Source organism: Anabrus simplex, chromosome 2, assembly GCF_040414725.1.
Source record: "Anabrus simplex isolate iqAnaSimp1 chromosome 2, ASM4041472v1, whole genome shotgun sequence".
Lineage (NCBI taxonomy): Eukaryota > Metazoa > Arthropoda > Insecta > Orthoptera > Tettigoniidae > Anabrus > Anabrus simplex.
The window spans coordinates 825,554,277-825,571,811 of NC_090266.1; the positions used below are offsets into that span (position 1 = coordinate 825,554,277).

At 41.4% G+C, this 17,535-nt stretch overlaps 1 protein-coding gene across 5 annotated transcripts in view; it reads right to left on the reverse strand.

Annotated features, from left to right (window-relative positions):
- The window catches only part of ssh (Protein phosphatase Slingshot), an 834,886-nt gene that overhangs the window by 157,050 nt on the left and 660,301 nt on the right, over positions 1 to 17,535 (reverse strand). For 4 of the 5 annotated variants that reach the window (XM_067141516.2, XM_067141515.2, XM_067141517.2 and 1 more), the window contains one exon: positions 5,484 to 5,662. The exons of the other annotated variant lie outside the window; for it this stretch is intronic. In XM_067141516.2, the coding sequence (XP_066997617.2) occupies positions 5,484 to 5,662 (179 nt within the window). The remainder of the gene's footprint in view (positions 1 to 5,483; positions 5,663 to 17,535) is intronic. 5 annotated transcript variants of the gene reach the window in all.

A 17,535-nucleotide genomic window follows, 5' to 3' on the forward strand; every position in this document is an offset into this window, starting at 1 on the left:
TCATAACAATAATATGCCGACTCTGTGATTGAATGGTCAGCGTACTGCCCTTCGGTTCAGGGTGTCCCAGGTTCGATTCCCGGCCGGGTGGGACATTTTAATAGCTCGGGCTTGGGGACTGGGTATTTGTATTTGTCCCAACACTCTCCTCTTCATATTCAGAGAACATACCACACTAAAAATCACCACAGGAACACGCAATAGTGATTAAATCCCTCCATATAGGTTTTGCGTCAGGAAGGGTATCCGGTCGTTAAACAGGATCAAACCCACATGTGTGACGCAGTTTCCACCCACAACCCCACAGCTGTGGGAAGAACGGTAGAAAAATAAGAAGGTAATGATAACATATAGAGTCACTGTAGCATACAGCCCCTCTGTTATTCTATCTCGTTGGGAGGACACGAGGCGTAGACACTACTACCCATGTGTTAATAGCAAACGCAATACTAATATGATAGTCTTCTTTTATTTTTATTTTTTTCTTTATAAGTGACGAATAGAGCATACGTCTCATGCAGTGTTCCATTCCGCGAATTCATTATAATAAACTTTGAAAAGGAAATCAGTGATGGAAATCGATATGAAATCTAAGACGAACATGGAAGGAAAATATTACTAAAATCATCGACAATATACGAGAATTTTTACGGCCAAAATTTATTTTTTACCCAGGGAACGGTGACGATTTTGCTTCAATACTATTAGAATCCCACCTTCATGAAGATATGATGATGATGATGATGATGATGATGATGATGATGATGATGATGCTTGTTGTTTAAAGGGACCTAACATCGAAGGTCATCATGAAGATATAGCAGCAGTTGATGACAAAGAAGGTTTCTTTAATGAACCCATACTTGCACTAGACAATGCGTGCACGGAAGGTGCGTAATTTTATTGAAAGGAATACTTCACAGCCACACGAAGTAGGCCTATCTCATTTTTCACCATACAAGGTATGGGAAACTCAACCCATCAGTACAAAATCGTATTCCAAATAAAAAGAAGGAAATCTTCGTTACGTTCTTGGAGTAAAACTAAATCGCAAGAAAATAAGAAAACATCCTGAAGATGGTTGTCAGTGGTTTTCCATTTTCACATCAGGCAAATGCTGGAGTTGTACCTTAATTAAGGCCATGGCAGCTTCCTTTCCTCTCCTAGCACCCATCCTGTCCCATCGTCGCCATAAGACCTATCTGTGTCGGTGCGACGTAAAGCAACTTGAAAAAAAAAGACAATCGACATGTAGTGCCGTCTGTCAAAAGTACAAGAAATAATATTTGCAAATGTTTCAAAGACAAATAACTGTAACGGTAATTTGTTCGCAGAGACTAACACTAAACAATTAGAACATGCGTTCATCATCATCATCATCATCATTCCTATCTGTCATGTCTTTATGCAACAAGAGGTAAAATGCTGTTCGAAAGAAAAATGTACATCTAAATGCTGCCCATTCTACAAATATGCGCAAGACCTTTCCAGATCTTCAACGTTCCCTTTGCATGTATGAGCCAATTTATTACAACTCGTGAGTGAGGTGATGTTGGATGTACAGTATCTCAAAATGTTATTCTTGTATGATCGCCTGCATGGTAGCTAAAAGGCAAATAATCGATTTTACTTAGAGGCGTCATCTTGAGTAAAATGTTATAAATATAATATTGTAAAAGTGAACTGTATTTTTAGTCCATATGAAGGTAATATAACTATCTGAAGAGGATACAGGATAATAAAATAGGCCAATAATTATAAGCAAAAGTATTAACTTATTAGCCACTGGTGATAATGGAAAACCCTGTACGTGTACTTACGACTACACGTGGACTGAAAGGAAACCATCCTGTCTTCAACTTCTCAAATAAATTTGAGAGAGTGAGTAGGCTTACGAGTGACAACATGCTTAAGTTTAAGCGTGTAGGTTTCCTTTCCAATAACACAAAAGTACTTTGTACTATGCTGTAGTACTCTCACAGACCTTATTTTGAAAGAGCATGGCTCCCTGGTAAATAAGGAAAAGGACTCAATATTTCAAAACAAACAAGCTCTTAATTTACTAACTGCAATACCCGGGACAATCGCTTAGCATGTTTATGATGGCATTTAACCCTTCACACTGTTCATCAGATTCTAAGGCGCATACGTGCACATGCATCTCCTTGACAGCGACTTGTGACATACTCGCTTTCTTGCTCCCTTGTGGCCCTTAACAGTTTCATATTATTTAGCATTATTGCTCATCTTGATTTGATTTTTTCCTTCTGGTATAAAATAAAGCCAAGTATCGGATTCATATTTTTTTAAATACTAACATGTATGTATGTACGTATGTATGTATGTATGTATGTATGTATGTATGTATGTATGTATGTATGTTTGTATGTTCAGTCCTCAGCCCAAAGGCTGGTGGACCGAGCTCGATAGCTGCAGTCGCTTAAGTGCGGCCAGTATCCAGTAATCGGGAGATGGTGGGTTTGAGCCCCACTGTCGGCAGCCCTGAAGGTGGTTTTCCGTGGTTTCCCATTTTCACACCAGGCAAATGCCGGGGCTGTACCTTAATTAAGGCCACGGCCGCTTCCTTCCAATTCCTTGGCCTTTCCCATCCCATCGTCGCCACAAGACCTATCGGTGTCGATGCGAAGTAAAGCAAAAAAAAGGCTGGCTGGATCATCAACAGCTCCGCCATTAGCTGGCATAGATGGCCTATGCATCACTGAAGAGGCGTTCTAGGAAAATGAGGAGTGATGTAGTTTCCCGTTGCTTTCCTCGCTGAGCCAGAAGTTGCTATTACATATCAGTCAGCCAAGCCCACTGAAATGCATGCACCAACCGACCCTATGAGCGACATTTTCACACCATTCATAGCATGGACTGACTGCATAAGGAATGGCATTACTAGCATTCGCCATACCTCAGTCACCTACATATAGTCAAAGCCAATGATAAAACAGACAGATCAATGAAAGTAAAATTCTCTAGCCCATACCAGAGGACATAGTGCACTGTGAACACTAGTTCTCACCAGCAAAGGCATAATGACATACGTAGAAAGCCTTTAAAACGTTGCCGTAACGATCTCCATAACAACTCTCTTCAGTATATAGAGCTAGTTATCGGCTTTTGGACTTAAACTTTCACATTACTGTCACTGATATTTCCCTTATTTCTCGCTGTGTTGAAGAAAGTAATAGAACAAAAATTCACCATAAGCTATTTTCGTGGAAAACCAACCGTAAGAGAGATACATCGAGTTTAATGTTTTAGGCCCCTTCTGAAGCTCCCCCTCCAGGTGAAGTTTTTGGACAACTTGCAGCTAAGGTCCCACTCGACCTTATTCTACTATGAAATACCAAGTTTCATTAAAATCCACCAATCCATTTTCCCGTGATGATGTAACAGACACGGAAAAATATTAAACTTGCCATTACAAAGAGGTCAGTATTCTTGTCTGAATACAATCTTGTCAGAATACAATATTAACCGATTGCAATGCCGTGGTTAAAATCAATGCTATCATATGAAATGCTAGATCAAATGAAGAACGGCACAGTTTCTCAATTTTTATATTGAGTACTAGGCTGGCGTTTTAACTGTGCCAGCTTCCAGAGTTGGAATGGCACAGCCATAGAAAGCAGTGAACACTGTTCTGCCGTTTTCAGTTAAGTGTGCACACTCCTCATTCTTGTAAGTGTCTCAGAGTAGGGATCGAATAGCTGGGATACTGTGATGAATCAGTGCGCCACGGACCATAACGTGTATGAAACAGAGGATTGGTATCCTAAAACAAGGAAACTCCTCAGCTACTTCCCGCCAGTATTCAGGCAGGCTGTTCTACTCGGGACGCAGCAGTACTTCCATCCATAGATGAGTGGCAGCAGAAAAGACAAAGCACATCACAACAAGCAATAGTCAATGTAATGTTATTATTGATCAATTTTATGGGCACCGAGCTCGATAGCTGCAGTCGCTTAAGTGCGGCCAGTATCCAGTATTCGGGAGATAGTAGGTTCGAACCCCACTGTCGGCAGCCCTGAAAATGGTTTTCCGTGGTTTCCCATTTTCACACCAGGCAAATGCTGGGGCTGTACCTTAATTAAGGCCACGGCCGCTTCCTCCCCACTCCTAGCCCTTCCCTGTCCCATCGTCGCTATAAGACCTATCTGTGTCGGTGCGACGTAAAGCAACTAGCAAAAAAAAAAATTTTATGGGCTTTCGATATTGTAGGCCTTCGCGTTTAGTTTTCTTCCGACGCTGTGATGTTAGGGCATCCAATGTATAGGGAGTCCCCTTCTTCCTCCTTTCATGACTCCCTCTTCTCTTATTCAAGCGATCGTTCCTTTACGATATTTTTGTCATTTTCAAAATCATCCTCACGGGTTTCCTTGTCGATATGGACTGATGATCACGCGGTTTCCACCTTAAGAGAATCACAACAAAAAACACCACCATAGCCAGTTAACACGATTGAACAATATTTCCATATTAGCGATTAATTCTGTTATCATAGCCGGTACGGTAAAACTGTATAAGACATAAATGATCGGAAAATGTATTCTATATAACTTCCGTTAAGTAGTATTTATCGATACGGCCATTAATAACATAGATATTTGAGAATTAAATTTCAGGCCTTCCCCTAAACTACCATTCGCCCAGCGTGAATAGCTAAAGTGTAGCGTCTTATTCCCTAACTTTACATACCGATTTTCATTAGTTCTGTTCAGTCATTTTCTGGTGATGCGCGTACATGTACATTACATTACACACATACAGAGATGACAAAAAATTGAAAATTGCATTTCCTTCTTACTGTGGACACGACCGATACAGAAATGCCTCTTTTTTAAACGATGAGCAATGTACAGATGCATGACCTCCATTTTCCGTCGAACCAAATCACAGACCTATGACTTTTCGTTCCGGAAGTCCCATAAACAATGGCTGAGATTTGAATCGCAGCTGCTAAGGTGAGAAGTCAGAGAATAGTTATGCCACTCGGTTATCACGCTCTTCCAAGCCCAGGATGTCTCAATATCTACAAACGTGTGGATGTCAAGAAAATTCCAGTATCTTGCCAGAACATTTTTAAGAGGCCAGAGGTACTATCATTAGATTTACTCAGGTATGCATTCGAACGCACTTTCATTTAATACAAGGTTATGGTAGGATGTATTTGGTATAATATCATTGTTTAAAAGTTTAGCAAGAGCTAATTACTTTACTTCATGAAATTCATTTTAGGAAATTAACTTTCACTTCCTTGCTGTGTTGTTGTTCCATGAATCTCATTTTAAAATTCAAGAGAATAATTCGAAACTCTGACGTACACTCATACTTTGCTAAATGAATCAGTTTAGTTTTCAAAAATCTGAATGGAACAAAATAATGTCAGTGAGATTTATAAAAGTTTTCTTTTCCGTTAAAAACCACTAAGTCCAGTGTTTTAACCGTCAGCAAGAAGAATGTTGATGACTTACCCGTCACCGTCCAGCGTGATACTGGTGTCTGCCAACACTCGGAGGACCAGCCCCACCGTGGTTTTCTCATTACAATCAATACCGAGAAGACAACTCTCCTCAGCATCCTGCCGCCCAATACAGGACACAACCACCAGGTACCGTGTTCGGCCCGCGTGTACGCTCTCCAGCTTCACTGCCTGCAACACATAAAAAAAGAGAAACAGCGGTGAGCAACGTCCTCTTCAATAGTCAGAGCAGTGACCGGCAGAGCAAGAGCAGATGAGACTCGCAGGAGCACCACTCCTGACGTGATGCACTTATTGTACGTGCTACATTAAACGTGCAGGAACGCTTAGTATGCCAGATCGGTCAAAACCACCATCTATCTAATGCCAACCTGAAAACTAGTTAGCAATTAAAATACTACGACCCACTAACTGTTTTCACGGTTTCCGGAGATGCTGAAATGCCGGAATGTTGTCCCGCAGGAACTCTTTTACGTACCAGTAAATTTACTGACAAGAGGTTGGCGTATTTGAGCACCTTCAAATACCACCGGACTGAGCCGGGATCGAAACCGCCAACTTGAGCTCAGTCGGCCAGCGCTCTACTGCCTGAGCTATTGAGAAGTTAAAATATTCACAGAGTACTACAAACGGTAAAAAATGAAATGGCGTATGGCTTTTAGTGCCGGGAGTGTCCGAGGACATGTTTGGCTCGCCAGGTGCAGGTCATTTGACTTAAAACCCGTAGGTGACCTGCGCGTCGTATGAGGATGAAATGATGATGAAGACGACACATAGGCTACACCCAGCCCCAGTGCCAGCGAAATTAACCAATGATGGTTAAAATTCCCGACCCTGCCGGGACCCCTGTGACCAAAGGCCAGCACGCTAACCATTTAGCCATGGAGCCGGACACTACAAACAGTGAACACCTAGTAATGGGCAAAATGATAAGTAGAATTTAACTCTGTAACTGATTTCGAAAAACAAAAATAATAATGCATTTCTCCCCGTGCCAAGGATAGTGCCCATCCACAGAAAATCATGTGTGATTGGTGGAACAAAGATGGCATTCTTCACCATGAACTTCTTCCGAAAAACGTAACGATTACCTCTGCTGTGTATAGTGACCAGCTGAAACGGCTTGCAGTTGCTATTGACAACTACAAAGACAACAACCAATCTTATTGCATCATAACAACGCTCGTCCGCACACAGCGCAATTGACCAAAGGTGTGATTGCTGAGTTTGGCTGGGAAACTCTTCATCATCCTCCGTACTCCCTGACCTTGCCCCCTCAGATTTCCACCTTTTCCGCTCTCTTTCTAACCACATTCAGGGGCAAGTGTTTCCTGACGAAGCTCCTCTTGACCAATGACTAACAAATTTCTTCCAGTCAAAACCATAACTGTCCTACAGGCGAGGCATTCAACTGCTAATGAACGTTGGCAGGTCATAGAAAGTGGAGGCGAGTACATCAATGAGTGATTATGAGTTACAGTGCGTGAGAGTGAGAATAAAATAAAATATAAAATATAAGAACCGCACGAACGTATGCATCGATCCAATAATAATTGCTATACATTCCACAAACCTCGGCCAGGAAAGAACCCACTATCATGGTAACAGAAGGTCAGGGACTAATCGACTCTGCCATTGAGATCAGCGTAAAGGAGTTCGCATGATGTATACATGTTTTTCGTTCCTTCAGTGCTAACAAAAGTCATGCTAATGGCAATGCACATCATTGGCACCCTATATCTACAGAGAGAATCTTGGGCTCGATTCACAAGGATGGACACGTAAGGGCCACTCCGAGTCATATCATCGTCTGAAAATCGTAATTTCCATAATGTTTAGGTGATGCCTGGCCGTACGGAGAAATATGTAAAAGCATCCAATGGCAGTCAATAATGTATAATAGGTCCATGTTATTACCGGATGCATGACGATTTCCTTCGCATCTGTTGCCGAGTTATTTTCCTATTTTGCATCTGCTGTACAGAGGTGTGTAGTACTCACGTGTAAACACCTTGGTTCTCAATCAATCATGAAAACGTTCTCACAGAAGCAAAGAAATATGTCACCGAGTAGTGCATGAAATACAACGTACATTAAACGAGAGGAATGACACGAGCAACATGTTCGTCAAGGAAACAATACAGGTTGTAATCGCTTTCATTTTAGGCACTTGGGGTCATCAGCCCCTTGCATGTACAATCGCGTGAATTCTGCTGGATAACCTGTGCTGCTATCTTGTCTGATCTGACGAGTTTATTCGTAATTTATTGGGGTTATTAGTGTTGTTTAGGGGCTGCCTAAACAAGGCGGTAAACGCGTACTCTTTTTATCCGGAAAGGATGCGGGCTTGATCCGTCATGTACGTTGGGTACTCTGCCCAAAAGCTGGTTGGAACCTCAAGAGATCCACCATCAGCTACAGTAAGTAGCCTAGGCGTCAATGAAGAGATGTTCTAGGGAAATGAAGAGAGGCAGTTTACGTTGCTTTCCTCACCGAGCCAAAAGGTGCTATTGCATATCAGTCTGCCAAGCCCAATGAAATATACGCACCAACCTACCCATGAGCAACATCGTCACACCATTCATAAGAGAGACCGGCTGCATCAGGAAGGACATTACTAGCATCGCTCATACCTCAGACAGATGGGACAATAAAAGTAACAAATTTGTTCTAGCCCATACCAGGGGATATACGATAGTGCACTGTAAACACAACGTCTCGCCAGCAAGGGCATCGATTCAGTCAGGAAGTCGAAACATTTAGAAACAAAATTTCCACTTCCGGAGAGGCTCATGGCCTTGAGGCTCGCTCAGCCTACACCAAAACAGAGTACCAGGTTAATTCCTGGATGCAAAGATCGCCGGGCATAGGACTAACAACTCTACCCCACTTATTGCGAGGTTATAGATAGTGTAAGCCTTTAGTTTCCACGCCTCCAAGGCCTTCATGGCCTGTACGGAAAGGGTTTTGAAATGAGTGTAGTTGAGGAAGGAAGCAGATGTGGCCTTGGGAAAGGTGACACCCGTTATTCGCAAGTAGTTGGAACAGAAGCCCATAGAGAATCCTCTTAAGGATACCTGGAGGAGGAAACTGAACCCAGCACTCTTAGTCTATGACCAGTCCGTGAACGGGAAGAGAGAGTGTTTACCACTGAACGAGACAGAGGAAATATAGATTATAACATTGATCAAGAACAAAAAAAAAAAACCATAGCGCAGAGCTCTGATAGGTCCTGGCCTACCAAGCAACAGCTGCTCAGCCCAACAGCCAGCATATTACGAGGTGACGCATGGTCAGCGTAACGAATCCTCCAGCCGTTAATCTTGGCTTTCTAGACCAGGGCTTCTATCTCACCGTCAGACAGCTCCTCAATTGTTCTCTCGTAAGAGGCAGGGCCGCTACCCCTAGACTGCGGGACCCTCAACACTGTTCAACAATAAAATGCATTTTTTTCCAATTGGCTTTACGTCGCACCGACACCGATAGGTCTTACGGCGACAGTGGGACAGGAAAGGGCTAGGAGTGGGAAGGAAGCGGTCATGGCCTTAATTAAAGCACAGTTCCAGCATTTGCCTGGTATGAAAATGGGACACTCCGAGCTTGATAGCTGCAGTCGCTGAAGTGCGGCCAGTATCCAGTATTCGGGAGATAGTGGGTTCGAACCCCACTGTCGGCAGTCCTGAAGATGGTTCTTCGTGGTTTCCCATTTTCACACCAGGCAAATGCTGGGGCTGTACCTTAATTAAGGCCAAGGCCGCTTCCTTCCCTGTCCTAGCCTTTTCCTGTCCCATCGTCGCCATAAGACCTATCTGTGTCGGTGCGACGTAAAGCAGTTAGGAAAAAATGGGATGCCACGGAAAACCATCTTCAGGGCTGCCGACAGTGGGGTTCGAACCCACTATCTCCTGCATGCACACTCACAGTTGGATGCCCCTAATCGCACGGCCAACTCGCCCGGTGAATCCAAGTTTAATAAGATACCTAATTATTGTCAATTTTGTTGCGGTGAACATGAATGCCAAAGTGAAAATTAATGATTAGTACTAGATTTCACTTTATGTTTTAAACATTTATCCATTATTTCATTTAAGTTTCAGTCCCCAAGAGCTCTGATCACATACGGTAACCCGCCTGAGCCGAAAATGACGTTGGGTTAGCGCTTATACTCTTTGGAAACTGGGCTGAAACTGAAAAGAAATAAAATCATGTTCAATTTTTTGCATTATAACTTACCAAAAAGCACTTTATACATGAAAATAGTAAAATGACAGTACTATATAAAGTATGTAAGGAATCAGTAGAAAAATATTTACAGGAATAATTAAGCAGAAGTCACAACATATACACCAAGTCCGGCTGAAACGAATAAAATCACAAATCAACCCACGGTTAAATTCGCAATTTATATAATAATAATAATAATAATAATAATAATAATAATAATAATAATAATAATAATAATAATAATAATAATAATAATAATAATGAAAATCCACAGCCTCTTTCCAGTCATTCGACCGGGTCAGGAATGGAATGAATGAAGCCCCTATCTAGCGGCGAGGATAGGAATTGTGCCAGCTGCCGAAGCCTGTCGCACTCCTCCGGGGCAATGATTAATGAATGACAGATGAAACGAAATGATATTGGAGTGTGTTGCTGGAATGAAATATGACAGGGAAAACCGGAGTACCCGGAGTAAAACCTGTCCCGCCTCCGCTTTGTCCAGCACAAATCTCACATGGAGTGACCGGGATTTGAACCACGGAACCCAGCGGTAGAGGTTGGCGCGCTGCCGCCTGAGCCACGGAGGCTCTATAATAATAATAATAATAATAATAATAATAATAATAATAATAATAATAATAATAATAATAATAATAATAATAATAATAATAATAATAATAATAATAATAATAATAATAATAATAATAATAATAACGTTAAACGACTACTGAACTACTATAGCGACTCTCAAGTGCTGGAATTCTGTCCCATAAAGATGCTCTTTGGCGTGACAGTGGTTTCCCATTTTCACACCAGGCAAATGCTGGAGCTTAAGACCACGGACGCTTCCTTCCCAGTTTTAACTTCTCCTATTCCATCGTCGCCGTAAGACCTGTCCGAGTCGGTGCGACGAAAAAACCGACAAAACATACATATATATACATATTCTTCATTATAGACTGTTATGCCTTTCAGCATTTAGTCTGCAAGCCTCTGTGAATTTATCAACCGCCGCCACAATTCTGTATTTGTAACTAGTTCTGTGGCCTCGTTTAGTTCTATACCTCTTATCTTTAAATCGTTAGAAACTGAGTCTAACCTTCGTCGTCTTGGTCTCCCTCTACTTCTTTTACCATCCATAACAGTCCATTATTCTCCTAGGTAACCTATGCTCTTCCATTCGCCTCACATGACCCCACCACCGAACCCGGTTTATGCGTACGGTTTCATCCATCGAGTTCATTCCTAAGTTACCCTTTCTCGCATCCCAAGTACTCTCCTGCCACTGTTCCCACCTGTTTGTAATAGCAATGATTCTTACTACTTTCATATCTGTTACTTCTAACTTATGAATAAGATATTCTAAGTACACCCAGCTGTCACTCCCGTAAAGCAAAGTTGGTCTGAAAATAGAACGATGTAATGATAGTTTCGTCCGGGAGCTGACCTCCTCCTACAGAATACTGTTGATAGCAACTGCGAGCTCACTGCATAATTTCTGCTGCACCTTGATTCAATGTCTCTTACTATACCACGATCATGCGAGAACACACACACCCTCAATACTTTAAATTATCCAAATGTTCCAGCTTTGTATCCCCAATCTGACATTGAATTCTCTTGGATTCCTTACCTACTGACATCAATTTAGTCCGGAAAAGGCTAATTTTCATACCATACTCTGGCGGGACCTAGTGTTTACAGTGCACTATGTCTTCTGGTATGGGCTAGAGCAATTTTGTTACTTTCATTGATCTGTCTCAGCTTTATCCTTGGCTATGACAAAATGAAAGTGAATGAGGTATGAGCGATGCTAGTAATGCCATTCCTTCTGCAGCCAGTCCCTGCTATGAATGGTGTGAAAATATTGCTCATAGGGTCAGTTGGTGCATGCATTTCAGTGGGCTTGGCAGACTGATATGTAATAGCAACTTCTGGCTCGGTGAGGAAAGCAACGGGAAACTACCTCACTCCTCATTTCCCTAGTACACCTCTTCAGTGATGCCTAGGCCATCTATGACAGCTGGTGGTGGAACTGTTGAGGATCCAACCAGCCTTCGGGCTGAGGACTAAACATACATACTCATCGCACATATTTTCAACTTCTGAGATATTAGACTGCAGACTTTAGGCACAATCTGCCATTAAGACCAAGTCGTCAGCATAGGTCAAACTGTTTACTACATTTTCAGCTAACTGATCCCCTCCATGCTACTTAATACCTTTCAGTAGATGATCCATGAAACTATGAACAAAGGTGCAATTGTTATTATTATTATTTTGTTGGAATCATAGCAAACTAATATTTTACGATGCGTGAAGTAGCAGAGAGGAGAGATCCTTCCTCATTGCTTACCAGCAATCAACCTACCCGCCCAAAAGCTGAAGAATGGCACCATTTCCTTCGTTCGTATGGCCTTGTCGCTAGCCAGACGTAACCTTGTCCAGATCAACATTTTGTAGCTCTAATCTTTCATTTTTTCATTCAACTTTAGTGTAATGCAGTAGCTGTGTATAATGCGTTAAACTTGGGAAAACTGTTCGGTGCATTGTGAGCTCGTCGGACCTGCCGTCATGGTAGATTTATAACCTATATTTTCATTTATTCGTTGTATAAAGACCAGTAAACACTACAGGCCATGCCAAAAGAAAAAGCAACTAAAAGTATTCTGGTTCAGCACTGGATATCTGGACAACCGACCTTGTACATAGAGGAAAATAGAATTTTGCAGAGAATGCAATAAACACATAAGTAAAAGTAACCTACTTCATTAAATTAAATTTAAAGAATGTTTAAATGATTTATTTATCTAAGACCGCAACGTGATATTTCAGATGCCTTGTGGAAAGAGTTTTCAAATAACACAATATATGCAAACAGCGACTCACCAGAAAAGTGTTTTACCTGATGGTGACAAATCTAAAGAAGTGACTAAGTTACAAGATTTTACCTGTCCGGCACATGGAATTCATACGATAGCAGAATAAGTACGATATCGATTCCCGGAAGTAAATGCAGTTATTTCTTCTGTAAAGAATATCTTCGTAAAGGCATTATCTGGGATCAAACTGTTTAAGAATCAGCTGCCAGGTGTTTCCTTGTCTCCATAACCAATACTAACTAGATGGGGGACGTGGATAAACACATCTGTCTACTATTGTGATAATTTGACAAGTGTTAGGAAAGTAAGGATTAATTATTGGCCCCGGCGGCGTTGGTCGTGTAAATGTATCTATAAGGGATAGTTAAAAAATGTGGAAATGAATGACTGAATAATTGAAATGTTGGAACAGTAATTTGTGTCTTAAGGAACAAACTTATATTTTTCTGCAGGTGTTAGGAGCCTTAGATGAAGAAGCCAAAAGCATTCCTACTACTAGCCAGGCGTGCTGTGAGGCTATATTACAGACTCAATTAGTATTCACTAAAACACATTTTGAAGGACTGCCATCAACTCTACCACGACTACTGCTCTTGATGTCTATAAATCGGCCAAGGGAAGTAGGGATAGCCGGCCCCGTGGTGTAGGGATAGCGTGCCTGCCTCTTACACGGAGGTCAGGGATTTTTACCTGGATCTGGGGGCTGGTGCGAGATCCACTTAGCCTACATGATTAGAATTTGAGGAGCTATCTGACTGTAAGATAGCGGCCCCGGTCTAGAAATCCAAGGAAACAACCGAGGGGATTCTTCATGCTGACCACACGACACCTCGTAATCTGCAGGCCTTCGGGCTGAGCAGCGGTCGCTTGGTAGGCCAAGGCCTTTCAGGGCTGTAGTGTCATGGGATTAGGTTAGTTAGAAGTAGGGATAGCTATGAAGGTAAAAGTGGAAAGAGTTGAAGCAAGAATTCCTGGGCTGGAATTTCAACGTTAAGTGAGTAGTATTCTGAAAGGTGAATACGACCGCGATATTTCTGGTTTTTCAGCTTCAGAGATTGCTGCCATAAAATTAGCAACAGTAACTTCACGTGAAGATGATTTTTTTTTTTTTTTCATTTAGTTTTACGTCTCACAGACACAGATATGTCTTACAGCGACTATGGGATTATAAACACAGCAACAATACTTTTAATTGAAATTCGCAATGTTGCATTTATGTTGCTAATTAGGCCGCAGTGAGAATTGATGGGAGAATAGGTTTTTCGTTCAAGGTCATTAGAGGGATTAAACAAGGTTGTAATATTTCACCTTTGTTGTTCATAGTTTACATGGATCATCTACTGAGGGAGGGATTCAGTTAGGTGAAAATGTTTGGCCTTAATGGCAAGACTATACTGAAAGCCTGCAATCTAATATCTTGGAACTTGAAAATAGGTGCAGTGAGTACGATATGAAAATAAGCCTTTCGAAGACCAAAGTGGTGTTAGTAGCGAAGAAACCTTAAGAGAATTGAATGTCAGGTTGGTAACAAAAAACTGGAACAGTATTAGGATTTAGGATGTGTATTCCCCATGATGGCAATACAGTGAGAGAGATTGAATCAAGGTACAGCAAAGCTAAAGCAGTGGGCTCACAGTAATAATTAGCAGTATTCTGTAAGAATGAAGTCAGTTCCCGGATGAAACTGTCTTCAGTATGTTTACAGACCAACTTTGCTGTACGGGAGTCAAAACTGGGTGGATTCTGGATATCTTACAGCTGGAATAGACATGAAATTAGCAAGAATGATCGCTAGTGGGGACAATGACAGGAGGGTCCTCGGAATGAAGAGATAAGGCTACATGAGGAATGAACTCGATGGATGAAGCGATATGCAGAAACCAGCTTCGGTGGTGGGGGTTATGTGAGGCGAATGGAGGAGTATGGGTCACCTTGGAGAATAATGGAGTTTATCATGGAGGGAAAAAGAAGTAGAGGGAGACCAAGACGACGATATCAGTTCCCAATGATTTAAAGATAAGATGCATGGAACTAAACGAGGCCACGATCTAGTTAGGAATAGAGAATTGTGGATGTGTTTGAAGTATTCATAGAGGCTTGAAAGCTGACGATGAAGGGCGTAGCAGTCTATAATGCATATGTATGTATGTATGTATGTATGTATGTATTTTGTTATTATTTACATGCAGCAGCATATAGTTTGGATATATAGTGTCTGTTTTGTCTCCAGGCCATGCGATACGTTCTCATAAGATATTGTTTCCTTTGTGTTTCTAGCTAACTTGTCAGAATTCTTTGAATGAACGGAATAAACCCGTTGCCCTTCGCATCCGTCCGTAGGAGGAGGAAGAGGAAATCAACAATGAGAAGTAAGTTAAGACAAAGCACTGCTGAACTGAACTAATGGACAAGATGATTCCTCCTCCGCGCGACAGATGGCAGTCTAGAGCGCACTGAAACACAATGAAACACTCCGTAATCAGGAAGCCAACAAAGACTACCGTGACCTATACGACTGCTGTAGACGTCCGAGTACTAACCATCACGTTAACCTCGGTACGGTACTCCTATGAGTAAAACAAAATGACAATTCTGCCGTGTCATTAGCCTCGTCCGCAACTACTGAGCCAAACATTACACTGTTTCACATCGTTCGTTCACGCAGTAGAAGCCAAATCCTTTTCGAATAGCGATGCAATAATAATAATAATAATAATAATAATATGTCGCTCTAAGACATGGAAGCTTTTCGGCGATGGAACGCTGGAAAAGAGCTACGATTGGGAAGGTAGCCACCGTGGCCTTAATTAACGTACAGCCCCAACATTTTCCTGGTGTGGAAATGGGAAACCACGCAAAACCATCTTCAGGGCTGCCGACGGTGGAATTCGTACCCACCATCTCCCGAATGCAAGATCATAGCTACACGATCTTAACCGCACGGTCAACTCGCTCCGTATGTACGATTATAATTGACGATTACGAGTTCGAGCCGTCTTTGTTTTATGTTTGGGTAAAGGACGGTGACAAACATTCACAAAATCTTTTTCACACTTCTTCGTCGATGTATTTGTAGTGTGTTATTTGTAGTACGGGTTACATCGTTAGGTTGAGACTACGGATATGAGTGAGGAATAATATCGCGGATAAACAATAGCAAATAAAAACACTACGGAGGCGATAATTCGATCCGTGAATCACGAGCTTGTGAAGCGGAGAGCTTGCTCGTAGCTTTGTACGATTCACTATGGGACTGTGTCGCTGGCTGGTCGTCTCAAGTACTCTCGAAATATTCAAATTCCATTCTCTTGGAAATGGGTGAGAGTTGCGCTTTGCACTTTGGAACGGTGAAAGTTGTCGCGATGATCCGCAAGTATGTTGAAAATGAATCAAATTAGTGGGGATAAGTTGGCAAGGTCTCTTTGTGAGATAAATATATCAATTTTAGAAGCAAATATTTTGAAGGGATTTATTCATTAAAGAAGTAAGTTATTCACTTTCATTTTATAGGTTTATCTGATAGATCACTCTTCCTTCGTCTCTGATCGAGTTTTAATGCAAAAAGTCGCAGTACATCTTTTCAATATACGTAACTGCAACGTATAGCAGAAATACAGGCTTCAATTCTGCTATGTACTTCACACTGCGTTTGTTGTTTGAATTGCAATATTTACTCTCTTGGTCAAAGAATAAACAAAGAATGAATCAAGCTATTCTGACCTCATATTTCGTTACTGAAATGGATAGTTTTGACTTAAAAGTTTTGCAGAATTCTTCAGATGTAGCTATTCTCGAGGATGAACCAAAATGGTCACATTTAATTCAAAACTGAACGGCTTACTATTGAAAAGGCTCACCAAAATTCTATACCGGATTCAAATTTGAATTTTCGTAAAATCTATGTACATATACAGTGGTACCTGGTCATTTTAAGAAGATTCATCCTCTAGAAAAAACTTAACTTTTCATGAAGAGAAAAACATTTGCTTGTATTTGCTTTACTTTTAGTGATATTGTGATTTTGAAAAATAAGGAAATTAAATTTTGAAAAGCATTTAACGACCAGTTGTATCATACAAAATAATTCTAATTGACAACGTACAGCACGCTCAATAATTATGTACATAAGAGCCAAATTTGAAGAAAATTCCCGGAATAGTTGCAGAGATATTGAATCTTGTTTAAATGCACGTTCGCTAGAGTATGAAACCCCGTAAGTTCCCTCCAAATGCACACACAAATGGAATGTACCAATGGAGTACAAGCAAAGTACATCAACTGTCGAAGGTGGAGGAGAAATTCCTAGACTGGTAAGGGGGCGGGAAGAGGAGAAGTGTCAGCAGGCCTCATTCCAATAAGGCAAGGAGCCAAGTTCACAAACTTGCCCTTGCACCGACAATTTTACTAAAGCACGTCATGAAGTATTTTATAGCATACTATTTGATTCAAGAGAAATATATTTCAAATGTTGACGCACCAGGGTCGAGGGTCTTAACAAATATGGAGTGCGCTCACCAATCCGACTGTGTGCCAGCGATGCAACGTCATTAGATAGCGCGACATCGTGCGTTACTATTTAATACTCTAGATCTGGTCTTAGAATTTTTAAGCAGAAAGCAACAACATAGGAAGGCGAAGAACTAAGACAAATAAAGAATTAAATTCACATGTGAATGAAAATTAAAGAACTTATTTGCCAATAGAGGCTGTCGTGTACAATGTAAACTTATGTATGTATGTATGTATGTATGTATGTATGTATTTTTCAGCCAAAAGGTTGGTTAAATCTCCAATAGTTTTATCATTAGCTGCCATGGAAAGCCTAGGCGTCACTGGAGAGGCCGCAATAGTGAAGAGTCGGGAGGTAGTTTCCACATCGAGCCAGAAGGGTGCTATTACAAATCAGTCGGCCGAACCTACCGAAATGCACACACCTAC